At 43.1% G+C, this 20,180-nt stretch overlaps 1 protein-coding gene and 1 non-coding gene across 2 annotated transcripts; both read right to left on the bottom strand.

The window, feature by feature from the left end:
* Positions 1-289: 289 nt before the first annotated feature.
* Positions 290-19,937, bottom strand: PABPC4 (poly(A) binding protein cytoplasmic 4). The gene is made up of 15 exons (XM_072609945.1): positions 19,601-19,937; positions 15,530-15,723; positions 14,337-14,452; positions 12,838-12,977; positions 11,457-11,551; positions 10,812-10,949; positions 9,812-9,907; positions 6,217-6,489; positions 5,534-5,621; positions 4,532-4,651; positions 3,144-3,271; positions 2,948-3,041; positions 2,710-2,840; positions 1,293-1,391; positions 290-670 (listed from the first exon to the last, which is right to left on the bottom strand). Exons 1-14 carry the CDS (start codon positions 19,791-19,793, stop codon positions 1,305-1,307), a joined length of 1,893 nt encoding a protein of 630 aa, XP_072466046.1. The 5' UTR covers positions 19,794-19,937; the 3' UTR covers positions 290-670; positions 1,293-1,304.
* LOC140509393 (small nucleolar RNA SNORA55) lies at positions 7,894-8,028 on the bottom strand. Its single transcript, XR_011968717.1, has one exon. It is a non-coding gene; the product is annotated as a small nucleolar RNA SNORA55 (small nucleolar RNA).
* Positions 19,938-20,180: the final 243 nt, after the last annotated feature.

Genomic DNA, 20,180 nt, shown 5'->3' with positions numbered 1-20,180 from the left:
TATTTATGAGGAGCTTTTGGGTTCTAATGTGACAGTTCAAGTGTGACAGGATCATATTTTAACATGTCAATTTAATGACAACCCCAAACAGTCCTCCTCATTACCTAGGAAATAGCAAACTGCTTGGAAAACCAGAACAAACAAGGAATAACAAACTATCTGTGCAATTCCATTCTGACTTATTTGTGTTCCTAAGACTCCTTCCAGTGAAAACTTGGACTTATTTTTGACATAAGTCAAATAAACTCCAGTAGAGTTTGAAAATATGGGAATAAAAATAAAGAGGCAATTTATGAAGGTTTTACTTCTTTATTGAGAAACACTTTTCCAGACTCTGTAAATTGGATACGTCAAATAAAACCAATTCCTGATAAAACCAAAACAAAAATACTGTCAGAAAAGCTTTTTTAGAAGAGAAAAATTAAATAAAATTAAATTAAAGATTAACAGGGTCCAGGCAACACACAAGAAACCTGCCCATTTTGACCACTGGAAAACTTCTTAGGGTTTTAAGAATTGACCTTTCAAGTTGATTTTTTCAAAAGAAAAAATCTCCAGAATGGCAGCAGCTTCTTCTGCCATGTCTTGTTCAGTCTGTAGTAACTGAAGAAGTCTCCACATGTTGAGTGAACGAACATCTAATAAAGGGGCTATTTCACTTCAGAGTATCCTGCAAAGAAAGAAAGGATTCCTCAGAGACCATTCAGTTTAGTAAAAAAAAATTCTAAATTTAGTATTTTATTTTTTCCCAACTACATGTAAAAACAGTTTTCAAAATTCATTTTAAAAACTGAGTTCCAAATTCTCCCCCCTCCTTCACTAAGAAGATAATTGATACATTGTATCACATGTGTATTCATGCAAAACTTATTTCCAGTCTCAAAATCCATTCCTTTTCTCTTTGACAAATGAGGAAACTGAAGTCCAGAAGAGAAGTTTGTCCAAAGTCAAGTCCCTGTCCTTTTATCATTACATACATATTTTAAGATCTAGGGATTCAAAGCCAGATCTTTCAGCTCCAAGAACCAAAACTGCCCTCCCACTGAATTATTTGTATAGGGAGCTGGCCAACTCTTTCATCAGTTTTGGTCCTAGCAACAATTGTCTTCACTTTTCTCCGTACCCTTAAAGCCTCCAAAGCAAAGAGTCATCAACAAAGCTCACATACTTCTAACCTACCCACATATATCTAAGAAGAATTTGAAAGCAAAGGGTTGGAGGAAGGCTTGCCTGGGTTTCCCTAATTGGGGACCAATAGGATACAAAATATTTTCTAACGGAAATCCATTTACCAGTTTTCTGGTTTAAGAGGTAGCAGCGACCACGGCCACCTTCTGAGCAGCTTCCTTCTTGGCATGGTGAGCTTGTAACACTGCAACTGCTTCCTCCACCTGGACCAGGTGATCAATCATTCATTCAATTAGGTGTTCTATGTGCAGGGCATGGAGGAAAATACCACCAGTCCCTCCCCTGGAGGCCCTTTCCATTTACTTTTCCATAATCCCCACAAATGTCCCCATTAAATATGGCACAAGCCACAGCTCCAGCTTAGAGGCCCAGATACATTCATTCAAAGCTAAATCATTAAGTTCAACTAATCCTATTCAACATGATGTTTTTAAAGAAGCACCTATTAGGCACAAGACACAGTGTGCTCAATTAAAGATACAAATTGAAAACAAATACATAGTTCTACTCCTCAAGGAACTCAATGTGGAGTTAATTAAGGAAATTAACCTAATTTGAGGTATTTCCAGGAGGTCTAACACTTAAGTGAGCCTTGAAGGAGGGTTTGTTCATTTGTTCCTCATGGGGGTGGGGTATCCTGTGCAAATGCACAAAGGCAGCTGATGAGATGTTAAAATGGCTGAGAGGTCAGGGCGAAATGAAGTTATAAAGACCAGTGGGAATTAAAAATAAATAAATAAAAATAAATTTAAAAACAAAAAAAAACACAAAAACCCAGTGGGATAGAGGTTGGTGGGGAAGGGCTTTGTGTTTATTTGCACTGGCCTCAGCTGGTAAGAGTAACAAAGGGGGGGGGGGAGGGGGGCGGTGAGCCTAGGATGAGAAAAATAAGGTGATTCAGAAAAGAGCATGTCACATTGGCTGGAGTCTAAGCTCAAAAGGGAAGGAGGGCACATCATGCTGGATACTAAAGACAAGTAAGTCAGAGGAAAAAGAAGAGTTTGATCAGGAGACCAATCAGACACTTCAGACCTTGGAGATGATGCAGTGCCATGCCAGCAGAGGAGAGTAAGGGCCGTGGCAGAATGGGAAGGGCCTGGAGTGTCTGTGAAGGCTGCCCTTCCACTCTTGGGGGGACCCTAGTTTCCCCCTATCCCTCTCGTTTATTTACTGAGCAGACATAGAGCAAAAAAAATGCCCAAGTGTTGAGAATGCCAGTGGGTGATGGAGGAGTACAGCCCTTCTCCCCTCAGGGTGCTGTGTTACATGTACATGGGGTTCCCCAAACTTAATCCATTTTGAAGCTACTCTGTTCACAGGACAAGGTTCCCCATCTTTTTCCAACCACTTCATTTCACAGATGAGAAAACAGCCCCCAAGTGTTCGGAATAGCAGCAGGGCAGCAATTCACACTTGGGTCTTCTTCCTTTAAACGAGGCTATGTTTCATTATGCAGAAAGCAAATAAGCTGCCCCTTTGCTAATTCTAATAATGCCCTTCCATGAAACCAAGCAGCCTTACCTTTGACCGGAGGGATTCTGGAGACTCTAGCATGTGCAGCAGTTCTGAATTATCAATCTCTAGCAGCATACCTGTAATCTTCCCCGCTAAATTATTGTGCATGGTTTGAATTAATGGAAACAAACGCTCTCCTACAAAAGAAATTTAACACACGCTTAGGTCAGCCTGGCTCCCTGCAAAGACCCAGTTCTGCAGAGAACCGCCTCGACCCCACCCCAGCAACGAATGCCTTACTTACCCAGCATCTGTTTCTGTTCCTGGGGAGGAGCAGCGGCCAGCATGGAAGCCGTCAGGGGTTCCTGGCCTTGCACGTGGACTGCTGGCTGAGGTGTCTGTGGGTCAAGAGTTAAAGAGTCCAGGTCACTTTTCACATCCCTCTCAACATGCACTAGAGACCCCTCCAGTTAACTTCAGCACAGAGGCTTCCCTATTACCTGCAAAGGCGGGATAGCTGGATGGGGGCTTCGGACATTTGCAGCATATTTGTAAGGAGGAACAGCTCTAGGTGCAGGGGTAGCTACAGAGGGTCTAGGAGATAAATTTTGCACAGCAGAGGGCACCCCTAAAAAGAAAGCACCAAAAATATGTTCAGCTTCAGCAAAGAACCAAGAAACTCAATACTAACATGAAGGGTGGTTGAGCTGCCCATAAGCCTTTGCTGACCTGTACCACATGGATCAAGGATTCTTTTGTAAACTCAATTACATGTAAGGATTACACAGAAAACACTCATGGATCCTTCACTACCCTCAGCACCAAAAGAGAAAACTAGATCCTTTTTGAAGCCACTTACAATTATTTTGAGTCTATATTTAGCCTGATATATACACTTGGCTCCATTTCAGAAAAGCCCAGCTTAGTACTTAACCCTACCCAAAGCTGAACTAGGACTTGATTCAGCCCCGGGGCATGATTTCATCCCTCCTGTCAGTGCGGGAGGAGGGGAAAGAGCAGAGAAGCACAAGGAACACCCACACTGCAAAGCTTATCAGAGCAGAGATTTTTTAAAGACCAGGTTGTGACTTAAAATCCCACGTATTTTCCATTACAACCAAATCCAGATTTAAAAGATCAAAGAGACAATGAATACCAAAGTGCTTCTGACAAAGGTGCTAGGAAACAAAATCTCATTATTTTTATATAGCTGATATTTTCTTAAGGAAATTTAACAGTAAAACCTAAGCCTCAACAACTTAGGACTGTGGCTCTGGAGCTAGACAGGGCCCTCGCTGTAAAGTCTCTACAACAAACTCACAGGCTCTAAGACCTCACGCCACAAGACACCTCAGATCCTTCCATTTACATGATGAGGAAATCTGACACCACACATAGTACCAGCAATACTGCACAATGATCAAGTGTGAAAGACTTAGCTTCTCTGATCAATGACCCATGATGAAAAATGCTCTCCACCTCCAGAGAGAATGGATGAACTCCAAGGGCAGACTGAAGCTTACTTTTTTTCATTAATTTCATTTATTTTTCTTTTTCTGTGTTTTCTTTTGCATTTTTGCAGAAATGTTTTGCATGACCTCACGTGTACCAATGAAGTCAAACTGCTTGACTTCTCAAAGAGGGATGAGGAAGGAGAGAATCTGGAAATCAAAATCTTAAAAAAAAAAAATTGTACATGTAATTGGGAAACAAAATAAAAAATACTTTTAAAATAGAAGGAAGCAAGTCCTTTCTGAAAGTGGCGAGAGGGCTAGGTTGGAGATCAGAGCAGCTGGACCTGGACTTTTTCTAGCCTCTACAAAATGGGGAATCACTGATGTCTGCATCCAAGCACCCATCCTTCACTTAATGACATATATTTACTTACCCACTCGCTGAGGTGTAGTAGGGAGACCTCGGGAAGCCTGGGCATTACTGGCTGGAGTCAGGTGGCGAAGAGTCGGACGTGGCCCAGACTGGCGAATGGCATTTGGCACTCCTTGGAAGCCTAATGGGGAGAAAAGCAGCATCAAGCATTAAGAATAATTCCAAACAATTAAAAAATTGAAACTGTGTGGGTACTTGGGGAAAAGAATAAGCATCATGAAGAAAAACCATCATGAGAAAATAGTCTTTAAATCCTTTTGATCTCCACTTCAATCCCAGCTGGTAATGTCATCTCCCTCACTTGATGCTGTTCTACATACATTAATCCACAATGGATTTACATATAGCACCTCAGCAGAAATCCTTATTCATGCAGTCAATGTGTTTTCAGTGAAATGTGAAAAAAAATTCCATTCCCTGACCAGGTTCAATTTCTCGAGCCCTTACTGCTCACTGAATCCTGTAGCAGTCATCTGTCTATGGTCTAAGTGGAACCTGATTTTAAGGGTGCAGATTACCCTTCCTTTTCTTTAGATGTAATTTTACACCTGTATTTTTAAACAATTTGGTCATAATCCCAGGAGCACACTTCTAGTTAACATACCTACACTATGACCACTGTGAACAGAAATCTGAAGTTGTAATCTGCGTTTACTTGCAATTTTTTGATTGTATGTTCCTTATATCTGTGGATTCAAGTTACTAAAGTGATTACTAATAAACCTACGCAAAAAGAGACTTAGGTTTTCAACTTAGTAGCTAACAAATAGCTTAATTCTTGGCATATGAATAAAGGGACCACATGCTAAAAAGAGTGACACTTCCCCCCACCCCCAACAGTGTCAGCTCAGCCTCAGATAATACAGAGCCTACGGAGACTCCAAGTGGAACCAGCCATCAGAAACACCAATGGGGCTGACTGAGAGCTTCTGAGCACAGAGCACTAATAAGTCACCCTTTCTACTTTTCTACAGCATGGGGCACAGCTCATCCCTTAGCTTACCTTGAGGTCTTCCACCTTGTTGCCATCGTGGATTAGGTCTCATCTGGGCTATTTGATTGGGAGCATAATAAGGAGGTCTATTCTGCGCCTGATTAAAAAAACCACAACCTTTTATTGAATGTACTTAATCCTAAATCATTACTATGTTATACTCTTCTCTCCTTTAGCCCCATCCTTTTCTCAAAGGCTACATTAGAGATACCCTGTAATTCTTTTGCACCAGCAAAGATGTTGTTATGCTCCCATCTGAGGTTGGTACAGCCTGACATGCCCATCTGTCCTATCTTACAGGTCAAACACTTACCAGCAATACTACAGCCTATACAATCATATTACCATACACCTGTGCTGTGTTATGTACAAATCAGTACCTCAAGAATCTGGGAATTTCATCCAAGGGAATGTCCCCTATGTCCTTCTCCAATATCACCCCAAAGAAATCATGCTTGACCAAGAGTTGGGGAGGTGGACAAGCCAAGGCGCAGGCTTCCTGGTCATGTCTACCCACGGATCAACAGGATGTCTCTGGAGCTGTCAAATCTCCTCAGTTAGCAGCCTGGATTCTCTCAGGTGGCACAGTCTCATGACATTAGCCATGTTCTTTCTAAAACTCTAAATGCTCCATTTTGGCCTCTAACTCCCTTCTGGGAAGCCTCCTTCCTATAAACCACGACTATAAATACCTGGGGCACTGCTGGCATGAAGTACCCTCCAGGAGTTGGCTGAAACTGGTTAATGATCGTGTTGGCAGGGAGGGCTCTCATTCCTGCAATACGCTGCATATACTGATTGGTGAGGTGGGCTTTTCTCTCTTCTTTCCTTTGTGCAAGAGCAACGTACAAAGGTTTGGAGCCCACAATGCGCCCGTTCATTTCTGTCACTGCTTTGGTAGCCTCATCAGGTGAAGAGAAGCAGACAAAGCCAAACCCTTTACTTCGCCCATCCTCAAGCATCACCTAAAACGAAGGGAAGATGTTAGCACAACAGTTTTTATCTGTAGTAAGGCCCAGCCCCTTTCTTTGGAATTTATGCTATATCAGAAATCAAGATGCTTCCCCCCAAATAGATACTCCCCCCCCTTCCCCTTCTACCACCCTATCTCCTTCTTGTGTTTTTGCTTTCTAACCAAACATGCAAATGTTTTCTCTGTATATTTCCTCATATGTGCAGGTGGAGAATCACATCACCGTATCCTACTGCCTGGTCCCACCTAAGTCGATAGGACAGAGGTGAATTTTTTCATCTCACTAAAATCCTGACATGTCCAGAAAAAAAAAACCCCTCAATTTGCAATCGTGTAAAGTCGATGAGAGATGAGTACGAGTGGACAAAAGGAGCTGTTAAACTAGAAAGCTCCAGTTTGCTTGATCTGAGGGGCTAGTTTATAGCTCCAAAGCAAATCTGTGAGTTCAACACTGGAAGCAAATTGGAAAAGCAATCTCCAACTTTGACTTTCATCTCTTGTAGTCAACCTGCAAGCAATAGTAGATTCCATGTCCAAGAATAAAGAAGTGACTAGCACAAACATTTGTCCAACAAACAGTAATAGAGGAATTATGGATTAAAATTCTGTATAGAATGTGGTAAATGAATTCAAGTTCTTTCCTGTCCTTGGTGCCAAGATCTGCTAGACCAAGGAAAAAGGTAAGGAAACAAGTATAGAACTGTTATAAATCCCATCAGTCCAGATTCTTTGTCACTAGGCTACAGCAGACTAGTGAAGCCTAGAGACTCCTTCTCAAGGCATTTTAAAATTTGTACACTGAATTATGAAGAAAAGGAATTGTACAGAAATACAACGATCCAAATAGATGAAAACAAGTTCCTAGAGCCCAGAATAAAACTCCCAATGAACTTGGAGCTCTGATGTATTTCCAAATTCAAGCTTAGTCTACTTATCAGAGATTCACATCATCTCCCCCACCCCCCAGGCCAATGCTAGTCAGAACCATCTCCACTGCTCCTTACTACACCTAAATGCTGGTGGCTCAGTTCGACCACAAGGCAAAATGCCTTGAAGTTCTGTCTCTGTCACGAACAGGTCTGTTTTCTGCACCCTGTATATACCCTGACACTCTTTCATTTCAGATTTTCAGATCTGAATTCCAAATCCAATGGACTTCAAAGAGTATTATGGAAACTTAAATACAGTATTTAAAAGCTGAAAGAGATCTTTGCTTTTAACACGGGATTAATACAATTTGCAACGACACCTTCCTTCCTTTGCGTGCATTCTTATACAAGGGAAGGAAAAGAGCAGGGTGCCACGGGGCCTCACTTTCCCCCTTCCCCCACTGCCCATGCCCCAGGCCTGCATAACACTGACACAGGCTGTCACTTCTCCTGTGACTACTGGTCCTAAGTGTGGCAGAGTTGTAGAGACAAGCCCCAAAGTAAACAGAAGGTAACCTGTCTGGATTTCCTCTGCTGGTACTATAGCACCACCTGTCCCCAGACAGGCACAAAGCAGCCAAGAATGGGAAAGATGCAGGTGCAACTCTTCATGCCAGACCACTGATGCAGCCCGAACGGGCTTATTTCCCTTCTTTTTCTGGCACCAGGGCACTTCTTACAAGTCGATGTCCCTGGAGGGCAATTGGGCTACGGCACATACAGCCCCCATCCCCAAGCCATGAGACCAATGTTCCTACTTGGAAATGCCACTGGCGATGGGGGATGAGGAACAGGGATTGGCTGAAATAGGGAAATCTCTCCTGCCATGAACACCTCTTCCAAAAGAGGAGGGAAGACATCAGTACCTCATTTACAGAGTACTAGTAACGACTACTGTTAACTAAATGAGGGTACTTAGGGAGAAGAGCAGATGAAATAACTCCCTTTCACACAATGTTAAGGGAATAGTCCTCCAGAAAGGTCTCTAGAAGTATCTTTTTTTTCTAGGCTCGAGGGGGGCTCCTATCTTAACGAGAAATTAATATATGTAAACATACATGACCAGTCAAAAATTTTGCTAGGGTTTATGAAGTCAAAGATATTGATCCATTTCCAAAAATCAAATCAAAGCACCTCTCCTTGTAAAGGTCTTGCTACATAATCACAATCCTAAGATTCTTCCTTGTGGTCAAGAGTAATTTGAAAAGCAATTTGTAACTGATTAGAAAAATGTGATTTAAAACAATTCTAACAATTCTGAGGTACCCACACACCTATCAGATGTATCAACATGACAAAACAGGAAAATGATAACTGTTGGAGAAGATGTGGGAAAACTGGAACACTAAAGCACTGCATATCCTTTGATACCACTATTAGGATCTGTATCCCAAAGAGATTTAAAAAAAAAAAAATGAGACAAGAACCCACATGTAAAAAATATCTATAGTAGCTCCTTTTTATGGTCTCAAAGAACTGGAAACTGAAGAGATGTCCACCAACTGGGGAATGACTGAACAAATTGTGGTATATGAATACAATGGAATACAACTGTTCCCTAAGAAATGGTGAGCAGGTGGGTTTGGGACAAACCTGAAAAGACTTGTATGAACTAATGCTGAGTGAAGGGAGCAGAACCAGGAGAACATGACACAGAGTTAAAAACATCATGTGATGACTGACTTTGTTAGACTTAGCTCTTCTCAGCATTGCAACAATCTAAGACAATTCCAAAAGACTCAAGATGGAGAATATTGTCTTTTCTCAACACCCAGAGAAAAAACGAGTCCGAATGCAGATCGAAGTGTGCTGTTTTCTTGGGGTTTTTTTGTTCTTTCCTTCTCATGGTTTTCCCCTTTTGTTCTGATTCTTCTATTACAACAAGACTACAGTGGAACTATGTTTAAGATGATTGCACTATAGCCTTTTCAGATTGCATGCAGTCTGGGGAAGGGGAAAAAACTTAGAACTCAAAATCTTATAAAAGTGAATGTTGAAAACTAAAAATAAATCATTTTAAAGAAGCAACTGTAACAAAAACTCAAGGAAGTGGTTTCTAAAACACAGAACCTTCTAGAGTGGGGAAAGGGACCTTAGAAACATCTTGTCCTTCATATAGCTGAAGAACAAATCGTCTCTGCTGGAAGTCCAAACCTAGTCCTAGTTCTATTCCCAGAGAGCAGCTGAAGTAAATGCTGAGCATTAAAAGGAGGAATACATCGTAGAGGCTGCCTTTCAGAAGGCTGCTTCATGACAACATGAAAGGACACCCCGGGCAGGATTCACAACTCTTTTGGGCTAAGTTAGACAGGACGTCCCTCCTGAGGTTCCTAGCTTCCCTGAAGACACCTATTTATCCTCCTTGATTTAAAACAAAAAGCCTACCTTGGCACTGGTAATGGATCCAAAAGGAGAAAATTCCTTCCTTAACTTTTCATCGTCAATGGTGTCATCCAGGTTCTTAATGTAGAGATTCACCCCCTAAAGAAAACAACATGCATATCTTGAAATCTGTACCAGGAGAAGGAATACTATCAAGAGTTAAACTATTATTACAGTTGTTATCATCAGACTCACAAGCAGATTCAAATGAGAGGTTTTCCTTTGATGTGTGAAGTCCTAACCATTCCCTCAAAGTCAACTCTCTTGTCAACAAAAGGTGCTAAGAACGGGAGGATAGAGGGGAGACACTTCAAACATATTCAAAGATTATTTGTCCAACTGTAGAATGGCTGTATATATTGTATAATTTCAACACAATCTATTACTGAACCATCAGAAATAAAGAATTCAAAGATGGGAAAATGTGTGTATCCTGAATACAGTTAAAAAAATAACAAAACCAAGAACATGCGCAGTGACTCTTCTCTGGCTGTCCCCCACACTTGGAACGCTTTTCCTCCTCTGCTCAGATTACTGCCTTCCCTGGCTTCCTCTTCTAAGTCCCATCTAAAATGCCACCTTCCACAGGAAAAACTCCTCAACCACCTTCATTCTGGCACCCTGACTCTACTTTAAACATTTCCCATTTATCCTGTATACAGCCTGTTTGTCCCATGTTGTCTCTCCCATTAGAATTTAAGTTCCTTGAGGGCAGGAACTGTCTTTTGCCTCTCTGTATTACCAGCACTTGGTACAGTGCCCAGCTGGCTGTAGGCTAACATGTGATTGACAGGTAAATGAAAACATGAAAAAACAAAATACCTCCAGTTAAATACGTTGTGTGCTAACTGCAGATTACCTAAGTGCACAACCAGACAATAAACTGAAAAACAGAACCTAACAGTATATGTTATCAGTCTCCATCACCCTATCACAGGTTGCTTTGGTTTTTTTTTTAAATAGAAGCCACTACCTGGAGCGTGCCCATCCGACCCTATCTCACCTGGTAGCGGCTGATTCTCTCCTGTTTCAGCTGTTCAAATTTCCGCTTTAATTCAGCCTGGCGTTCCACCTTCTTCTGCGCCCGGCCCACAAAGACCATCTTCCCATTGATGTCTTTTCCATTCATTTCTTCGACTGCCTGGGTAAGAAAAGGTAAGTTCTGAGTTAAGCTGTCCTAAGACAAATCCATCTATTTATCTATTCTAAGAACACTGCTTTGGGTACAACCCACACAACCTGTTTGAGAAGTACTCATTACAAAAAGGGCCTCTTAAGAATTCAAGTATTTCCAGTATTCATGAGGCCAATGCCAATAGCTTCTCTATGAAACTGTAGACAAACTGACCATGACCCAACAGGAAGGATTCCCTGATCTGCTGTGGGTAATCCTCCCTCTGGACCTCAGGTGACCTTTTGTTCTGGCACCTTATTAGAATGCACTATTCACCTTTGTTACCTGTGCTTCTGTCTCACCCCTATACCACAGTGAGCTCCACGAGGGCAGGGAGCTACACTATTTACAGTTACCAGAAAATGCTTACTCTATCATTTAACTCTCTCTTTTATAAACCCTTTCTTTAAAAGGCCTTTTTGCACAATCCCTTCCCACTTCTAGTCCCTAAGAGGCCCTTGCATGTGTTCTCACCTTATTGGCATCCTCATGTTTCTCAAAACTCACAAAACCAAAGCCTTTGGATTTCCCACTAGAGTCAGTCATCACTTTTACACTCAGAGTTTTACCTGTATGAAGGACAGAGTCATTATCAAAGCAGTCTGTGAAACCAATAAACAAATTCAATACCAAACATTCATGAAGAAGGCTCCTTTAAACTATAGTTTTTAAAGGTGGATATACAGATTTTTTAAACAACCACATGAAGGGATATACTCATTTTCTAATAAGAGAAATGCAAATCATTATTTAACTGCTCACACCTTTCACCCATGCGTGACAGCAAGCAAAACAGGATCTCATGCTGCTTTTGTTTTAGTATAATCAAGTACCTCTGATTGAATCTTGCCTTTATCAATCAAGAGTCTTTACTAGGAGTAGGTATATGTATTTGTATTATTAATTACTTTAATGTGATTAAAGATCTTCCCCTCACCCATTAACAGGCCTGCCCATTAAGGGGAGTTTGATTAGGGAAGATGAGTGGGAAGGCCCTTGCCTTTTGTTAATGAGGCACTGGTTTCTCAAGGGTTGTGACTTGTCTATCTTTGATTTCTCTGAATTTTCTTTGAAGTTCAGGGTGCTGATTCCCCTGAATTAGGTGAATGATATATGTGCTTGGTTAAAGGAATAATACATGAGCTTGATTAAAGTGATGTTAACCCCTCTAAAGTTGCCTTTCCTTTTATGAATGCAGATCTGAGAACCTGTGATAGCAGGGCCCCCTGGGTATGTTGGGTTGCTTACTGACACACCACAATATTAGTTAAAAAAAAAAAAAAGATGAAAATTCAATATTAGCAAGGCTAAGGAACTGTTGTGGGACAGCAGACTTGGTACAAAACATGAACACATCCTTGGATCTAGTAATCCCACTGCTAGGACTTTAAATATCACAAAAAAGGAAATAGAGCAAAATACTGGAAACATTTTATGTGACAGGTAAAATTTAGCAAAATATAACATATAAAAGAATTAGTGATTATGAGACCTTAGGAAATAGGGACTAGAAGGAGAAGGGACTTTTATGAAGTGGTAAGAGTCAGAGGAGCAGAACTGGTCAGAATAAATATCACACAAAAGTGAGAAAGGCATAGACACAAGACAAGGCCTTTTGTTTTGATCTTTGTTAAAACGGAACATATTTATGGATTCAGATTTCATTTAATTTCTTAATTTGAATACTTGAGTTTGTTATGTTTACGTTTTTAATAAAAAAGCACAAAGGAAAAAGAAAGAGTCTAGTCAGCCTTCTTCTTGTAATGAGATTTTGGTCCTGCCTTCAAACCTTCTCATTGCAGACAAGCCCTGCATGGGGTCAAACACAGACCTCACACTCTAATCATAGACTTACCGTATTTGCTGAAAAGTTCCTTCAATCTTTCGTCATCCATGTCATCTCCAAAGTTTTTGATATAAACGTTGGTGAATTCCTTAGCTTTGGCACCCAGTTCTGCTTCCCGTTCTTTCCTTGACTTGAATCTACCAACAAACCTAGAAAGTGAAAAAGGAAATCATTCTGCCAGTGGCAAGTGCCTGATTCAGCGGGTCGCTGCCAGGTATCAATCAGTCTGCACTGGCAGACAAGTCACACAATGATAGTGGCAAGCCTTGGTGTCCCATCAACCTTTATAGCAACAGGGGACACAGCCAGGCTCAGAAAAGTCACCAACAGAACACAACACAACCTGACCCACCTGTCAACTGCACCACAAACCTTTGACTCCATGGGCCAGCACCATCTATCCATACACCCTCCCTACCTGCTATCCCACCAATACCCTCCCCTCCACGCCCATCTCACCAGACAGCAACAACACCTAATTACAGAATGCAAATCTTTAGGGACCCCAGATAGCATTCCCATTTTCATAAAAGAATCATATAAACTGAGGTCCACAAAAGGAAAGTGACTTCTCTGATGGTACCAACGTGACTAATGACAAAGCCAAGTTTTCTAGCTCATTCTACTACACCACAGAGCCAGGGGCCAAGATTATTACCACTACATTTTTAAAAATGTTCCCTTTTATACTTCTTAAATATGTGGAAAACAACCATTTGGGGGAGGAGGGTGCGTTGCTCCTCAGACAGATATATACGTTGCTCCTCAGACAGATATATATGCCAGTTCTCAGTTCATTTGTGTTTCCCACCCTTCTACCCCACCAGGTGTGTGCGAGATGACATGGATGTTCTTATTCATTACAGTCCCAGCTTGGACCTTTTCTTTGCATTTGATATAAACATTAGTGAAGTGCCTGCCCCTTCCTCCTCATCCCTTTGCTTTTAACAGAACATCTCCACCCTAAAATGACCACTCCAAAGTGAGGTCTTTGCTTACAAGACCAACTCCTACAATACAGGGACTGGTGAACACACTTGATTTGTGAGGTTTCAGTTAAAAAAGATTCATTGCAACTAGGCCAGAACTCTTCTTACGATAAAAAGGCCAAGAGCCATAATGTGTAAACAGCCTGAACTTACAGAAAGAGGCATTATTTTCATTAAAAACAAGAATCTGTTTTAAATACACATTTGTGTGTATTTAAAAGTGACCAAAATGGTTCAAGACATCAACATAAACCCAATTCAGAGTGAGCTCAGGGCCCTCATCTAGCCATCCTCTCGTTTTCAGGAGAGGAGAGGCCCACTGATCCCTGTAAGGGAGAGGTAGCAGGCTAAGGCTTGGGCAAGGAGCCCGCCTTGGGCAGGGAGACTCACCAGCCCTGTAGTGGAGAGGTAGGAGGCCACGGCTTGGGCCGAGAGCAACAGTAGCCTTGTGTGTCCCTGTTAATACTGAGATGCACCACGGTTCATGCGATGGTTGTTGCTTCTGGCTGAGACACTCACACTTTTCGGTCGTTGAGAAGCATGCCGTTCATCTTCTCGATGGCCCTATCTGCGGCATCCTGGGTCTCAAAGTGCACAAATGCGTAGCCTTTAGAACCATTCTCATCACACACCACCTAAAAAATACAGGTACCAAATCAGTTACTGCCTTAATTCAACTAACACGGAAGTCCTTAACACAAAGATACCTGTGACCCTTTAAGAGTTTACAGTCTGAGGATGCAGGGATAGAGAAGGTGATAATGTGAGCGTAAGGAAGAGGCAGCAATGCAGCCTCAGGGAGGGCTGTACAAAAGTCAAGATGTTGGTAACTGACTGCATTAAGACGAGGTTAAACATGTAGACAAGAGCTACCTTGTAAGTGCTATTAACTGTCTGTGGAGAGCGTGAATTTTATTTAGAAGTCAATCAGGAGCCTGGGAAGGACTCAGTGTTAAGAGTGGACTATCCCAGGGCTATATTAGATTATCTGAGAAGGTGTGTGAAACAATGACTAGAAGGGAGAAGCCAGAAAGCCAGTCTACAGGGGGATTTGTATCTGTGGGTGAGCTGATATGGGGATGGAGAAGAACTGAAGGACTCTGATGCCATGATCCTTTGAGAATTCAGAGAAATGGAAATGCTCCTTTATTGGGCATTTGTTAAGTTTTATATAAAAACAGTAAAACTGAAGGACCAAAAGTGAACAGAAGTTAGGGAGAAGGCCCAAGCTGGGAGAGGAGGCCTGGAGAAAAGAGTAATTTTCTCTGAGCTGAGCTCAAGGCCTGCAGGATCCAAGTCCATGCAAAGGGCTCTACTGGCTGTGGCCAATGCTTTATCCTTCTTGTATCCCAGGCAGTCTGGGGACCTCTCCTTGCCTTAGACTGTCAGGGTTACCATAAAGAATTACCATTGTATACATCCAGTATTTAATCCTTCTCTCCTTAGATCCATCTAACTGTCAAAGTCATTACCACTACCCTCAGTCTGCCTAAAGACGGCAGACCAGGTCTTCTGACTCCCAGGTGCAGAGTTCTTTTTCATCTAGACAGTGTCTCTTCAAAGACAGACTTGGGAAATTAAGAGTCAGGTTTCTCTAGCCTTTTGAGAAACTTTTAAATTTCATTACACTGCCCTACCATCCCTACTTTTTTTTTTTTTAAATAAAAATTAAAGTTAAGTTCAACTTTGCCTTGGGAATAACCACTACTTACCTTGCAGGACAAGATGTTTCCAAATGCTGAAAAGGTGTCATAAAGTGCCTTGTTGTCTATGGATTTATCCAGGTTTTTAATGAAAACATTCCCAACTCCTGATTTCCTCAATGACGGATCCCGCTGAGACCACATGATACGGATGGGTTTGCCTTTAATTACATCAAAGTTCATGGTATCCAGGGCACGTTCAGCTAGGAAGGAAGAGAGGAGATCCGAGAAAGGACTAAGTGAAAAGGAAGGTTAACTAGTTGGAAACATGGCCATTAGACCAGTCTGTTTTGGAACACCATGACTATTACCGGGTTAGAGGTTCTTAATTAATTTGAAGAAGGGGTCCCTAGGCTTCAGGCTGCCAAGAGGGTCCAAGACACAAAAACATTCCTATTCAATAACGTCCTTGCTAACTTATTGTCCATCTTACCCTAAAGTTATTTCAGAAATCTCATTGGATGGCCTGCTTTTCTGATTAGGAAAGCATCAACAAATTAAGACTAAAAAACTTCAGAGTGATGGTTCTCCAGTAACAGGACCTGGGTAACCCTGCTTTCCCTTTTATAAATGAAGTCAGACTAGGTACTCCTGAGGGTCCTTCCATCTCCATGTCACAGATAATGAAAGAAGCTTCAGGACCCCCTCAAATTCCTGAGGCCTTTTTCAGGCTCATGCTCATTCCCAAGCCAGTCACAACTACCTCCAACTTGTTTCCTCATCTATAGAACTGGACCTAGCTCATCAATCTTCCTAAGGATCCAGTGAGATAGTACGTAAAACACCTCACAAATCTTACAGCTCAGACTTGCTCCACTTTCTAGAGGATCCTCAGACACTTGACGTTCCTTCCACCTCCCAATACCCCTCATTTTTATTTATTGGAAAATTGAGGGCTGTACAACTCCTAATTTTGAAGACTATGCCAGGCATGCAGAACATTGAGACAGTATAGTCCAGGGGATATACAGCAGGATGGGGAGCCTCCCACTGATGCCAGAGCTGGTTTGTGTGGCCTTGATCAGGTGGCCTCCTTGCTCTAGTCCTAGGCAGATAAAATCTTTACAAGCTGCAGAGGTACTGATCTGCACTGCCTGAGTTTCATCCCAATAGCAATGACATCGGAGGGCCCAATAGGACCAAATGAGTTTAGGGAACTCTCCCTAAAGTATCTCTAAAATGGGCAACAAAAGCCAATTAGAATTTTCTCCACTTAAAAGTGGGGAGTGAAGACAAATACACACAAAATCTGGGGCTGATGCTGGGCTAGATATGTACTTAGCCTAAATGCCCAATTTTCTACATCTAGTCCTGGACAATGAGAACATCTGAGCTGGTAAGTCTGAAGAAAAATTCCATTATGTTCTCTATACATTTTAGAAAACACATACCCCAAGTTGCTTTAGGTTTCACAGGGAGAAGAGGCTTGGTAAAGGCACAACTCTGACTAGCTAGAGACTGGGCAAAGTCACTTCTCAGTCTTCAGGAGACTAGTAAAGGGCACTACTGAAGGTATAACAAACACAAGCCTCAACTATCACTAACACAATGACTGACTCCCCTTATTCTCCAGGCACTCTGGCTAATAAAGGTTTTCCTGGGCAAAGAATCAATTTTGATTCTGATCTGACAGCCACAACATAGTTCTTTCTTCAGTACTAGTTCAAGTTAGATCCACACTGTCCCCATTCAATCAGTGTGTCTTCAGAGTATCAAGTTTATTTCAGATAGTTTGAAAATTTCCAGCCAAGAACGTCTCCAATTACAGACACTAAAGTGATCAGAAACCAAATTATCTTATTTTGATTGTTTCAGTTTCTTTCACCAAAAAATCAGACATGCACATTTCCAGTTCTCAAAACCCCTGAATAATCAGTGGGTGCACTTCCAAATTAGTGCTGTGGCCCTAAAAATGCTGAATTCACCATTCATCCCAATGCCATGGTCTAAAAATGCTACTAAGTTCAGAACAGACTCATACTCATTTGCAAACACATATTAAGCAAGGAGGAAAAGGTTTATTTTGCTTTAAAAGTCCTATCTGTCAATTCATCAGCTTTGAATATAAAAACAAGGTCCAAATTATATAAAATTTATCCTTTGCTCCAAAATTACTGACATCTGCTAAGAAAAATTACATTCTCTACCCAATGGTTGCAAAATCCCTACAGGTTCCATTTACGCTGGAGTGGCGTTAGGGACAAACAGAAAAATGAAAATAAAAATGTGTGCAGGAGGGGCAGAAAAAGTCCTGAAGCTCTATTATATATTTGTATTTAGTAATACAATCCCTAGTATAATGTGGGCAACTAATGTAATTGGCACCAAGGGATTTCATTTCAATGATATAAATCAATAACTTTGTAAAACAGAGTTTCAAGAAGGCACTTCTAAAGACAACTCAGTCCAAGTGGGCAGTATTTATTTATAGCAGGGAGAGGACCTGCCCAAGTATGCCTTGGCAAAGACGCAAACCAATAGCTTATGTTATCTGCAACTGAACAGTACTTTTGTTCAAAGGTGACAGGCAGTCTGCAGCTAACACATGTACCAAAGAGAGCATTATTTCCCCTAAAAAGGCCATGTTTAGCCTCTTAGCACTATTTTCCCCAATGTTGTGTGTTTGTACTGGTAGGGTTTAAAATCACACTGTGTTCAAAAAAAGACTACATCTCACTACTGATTAGAGCCCTAAATGAGAAGGCAAAAGCCTGGGTTCTATTTCTACTGTCTTACTCTGACCTTGAATAACTAACATTCTCTGGGCCTCAGGCTCCCAACTGGCTAACTAGGGATATCAGTAACTGAGAACTTGGGAGAGTGCGCTTTCTTGTTGCCAAAGGGACTGATAGGAATTTTAGACTTTCCTTACCTCAAGTTTTAAAACAGTTGCTCAAATAATTTTGGTTTTGTATTATTGCTAATACAACTTTTATAATGTTAAGAACTAGGTCACCTAGTCCAAAGATATCCATTTATAGATAATTCTCTATGGCTACAAAATGCTTTCATATACCCTCTTTCATCTGATGCCCTAAGGTAGGATATAATATTCCCACAGTTTAGGAAACTTGAGACCTGGAGGTTAAGCTAGTGAGTGGCTGGGCTGGGACTGCCCCCAGAGCTGCTACCATCGTGCTTTTCTAGATGATGCTCCATTCCTCCAGACACCCACTGGACAGACAACACCAGCCTTGAGGCATTCTCTCAGAAAGGCTGACCTGCGGACTGTCCCTTTTACCCACCGGGTGAGAGAAAGTGTGGAAGAATTTGGACAACTACCAGTTAACAAACAGGTTACTTCCCCCCTCTGCATAAGAGTTTTTCTGTTCCTGTGTCCAAGACGACGGAAGCTAATTGTGTTCAACTGGTTACACATGTGCCCCAGAAAGGGGGAAGGGGTGTGTGTGCAACCCAAGATGCAGATGGAAATTTTAATCAGCAAAATGGCTGCACCTTCTCCTTACTTCTTTGATTATCGGCAGTTCAAGACCACTGGTTACTTCGCGCTCTCCAAGTGCTCGAGTGCCAGGGTCAGCGTGGGATGGTTCAGTTTCGTTCAAGCATGGTGGACGGGTCAGAAACCCGGCTACTCCTAATCCAGACCTCACTCCCTTGTACTCCATGGCCCACTGAGTCTCAGAACCGGGTAAATCCTCTAGAACGCAGTGGGACTGCACAAGAAGCGCTTGACCAGTGCCACCAAGGGTTTTTAACACAAGTACACAGGGAGGACCCGGTGAGTAACGCTCGGAGCGCTCCACCGCCGGGATGCCAACAGTGCGCGCTACAGACATCACCCTAGCCATGAAGAACCGGGCTCAGGTCTCCCGACTCCAGTCAGCACTGCGGTCACCTACCTGTTAGTTAAACTGCGTTCAATCGTTCGGGCGGCTTTGGGGGAAGCCCCCTGGCACAGTGGAAAGCCTGGGCTCCCAGTCCCCTAACCTCTGAGCCTCCCCAGCTCGGCTGGAACACGACAGCCTTCCTCACCTTACCGACCTGCAAGGGCCTGAAACGAACGCGACTCCCAACAAGCCGCACGGGCGGGCGCCCCGCGGGTCCCCCCGCCACACTCACCATCGGCCGGCTGCTGGAAGTTGACGTAGGCATAGCCCAGGGAGCGCCTGGTGATCATGTCCCTGCAGACCCGGATGGAGAGCACGGGTCCGGCCGGGCTGAACTTCTCGTACAGCATGGCTTCGGTGACGTCCGAGTGCAGGTCACCCACGTACAGGGAGGCCATGGGGTAACTGCTGGCCGCAGTGTTCATCTCCCCGCCCCCCAGCACCCCGAGCCCCGCCAGGAGGACCTCCTTCTGGAACCCAGGCAAGGAGAAAGAGACAAGACTTTTAAATCGCGGCCGGGGCCGGACCTGGGCGGCAGGCGAGGGCCGGGCGGCGGGGCCTCGGGGCCTCGGGCGGCCGCCGTCACGGGGCCCGGCGCTCCGGGCGGGCACCAGGCGCGGCCCTTCCCTCCCAGGACAGCCGGCCCGGCTCGGCTCGGGGCACGCCGCGGTCCGAGGACGCTTCCCGCGGCAGCGGAGCGGAGGCCGGCCCGGGAGCAGCAGCCGCGGCGGCGGCACGCGGGGGAGAAGCCACGTGGGAGAGCGCGGCGGCCCGCGGACGTGGGGAAGGCGCGGAGGGAGGGGGCCGGCACA

The sequence above is a fragment of the Notamacropus eugenii genome, chromosome 5 (genome assembly GCF_028372415.1).
Source record: "Notamacropus eugenii isolate mMacEug1 chromosome 5, mMacEug1.pri_v2, whole genome shotgun sequence".
NCBI classification, from domain to species: domain Eukaryota; kingdom Metazoa; phylum Chordata; class Mammalia; order Diprotodontia; family Macropodidae; genus Notamacropus; species Notamacropus eugenii.
This window is presented reverse-complemented; position numbering and strand designations above follow the sequence as displayed.

What these genes read in the sequence shown, in the direction of transcription:
- PABPC4 (XM_072609945.1), bottom strand. Translation starts at nt 19,793, where the DNA reads ATGAACACTGCGGCCAGCAGTTACCCCATGGCCTCCCTGTACGTGGGT. An exon ending in AACATGAGGATGCCAATAAG is followed by an intron (nt 10,950 to 11,456) that starts GTGAGAACACAT and finishes TTTCTTACCCAG; the next exon opens with GCAGTCGAAGAAATGAATGG. An exon ending in CAGCTATCCCGCCTTTGCAG is followed by an intron (nt 3,042 to 3,143) that starts GTAATAGGGAAG and finishes CTTGACCCACAG; the next exon opens with ACACCTCAGCCAGCAGTCCA.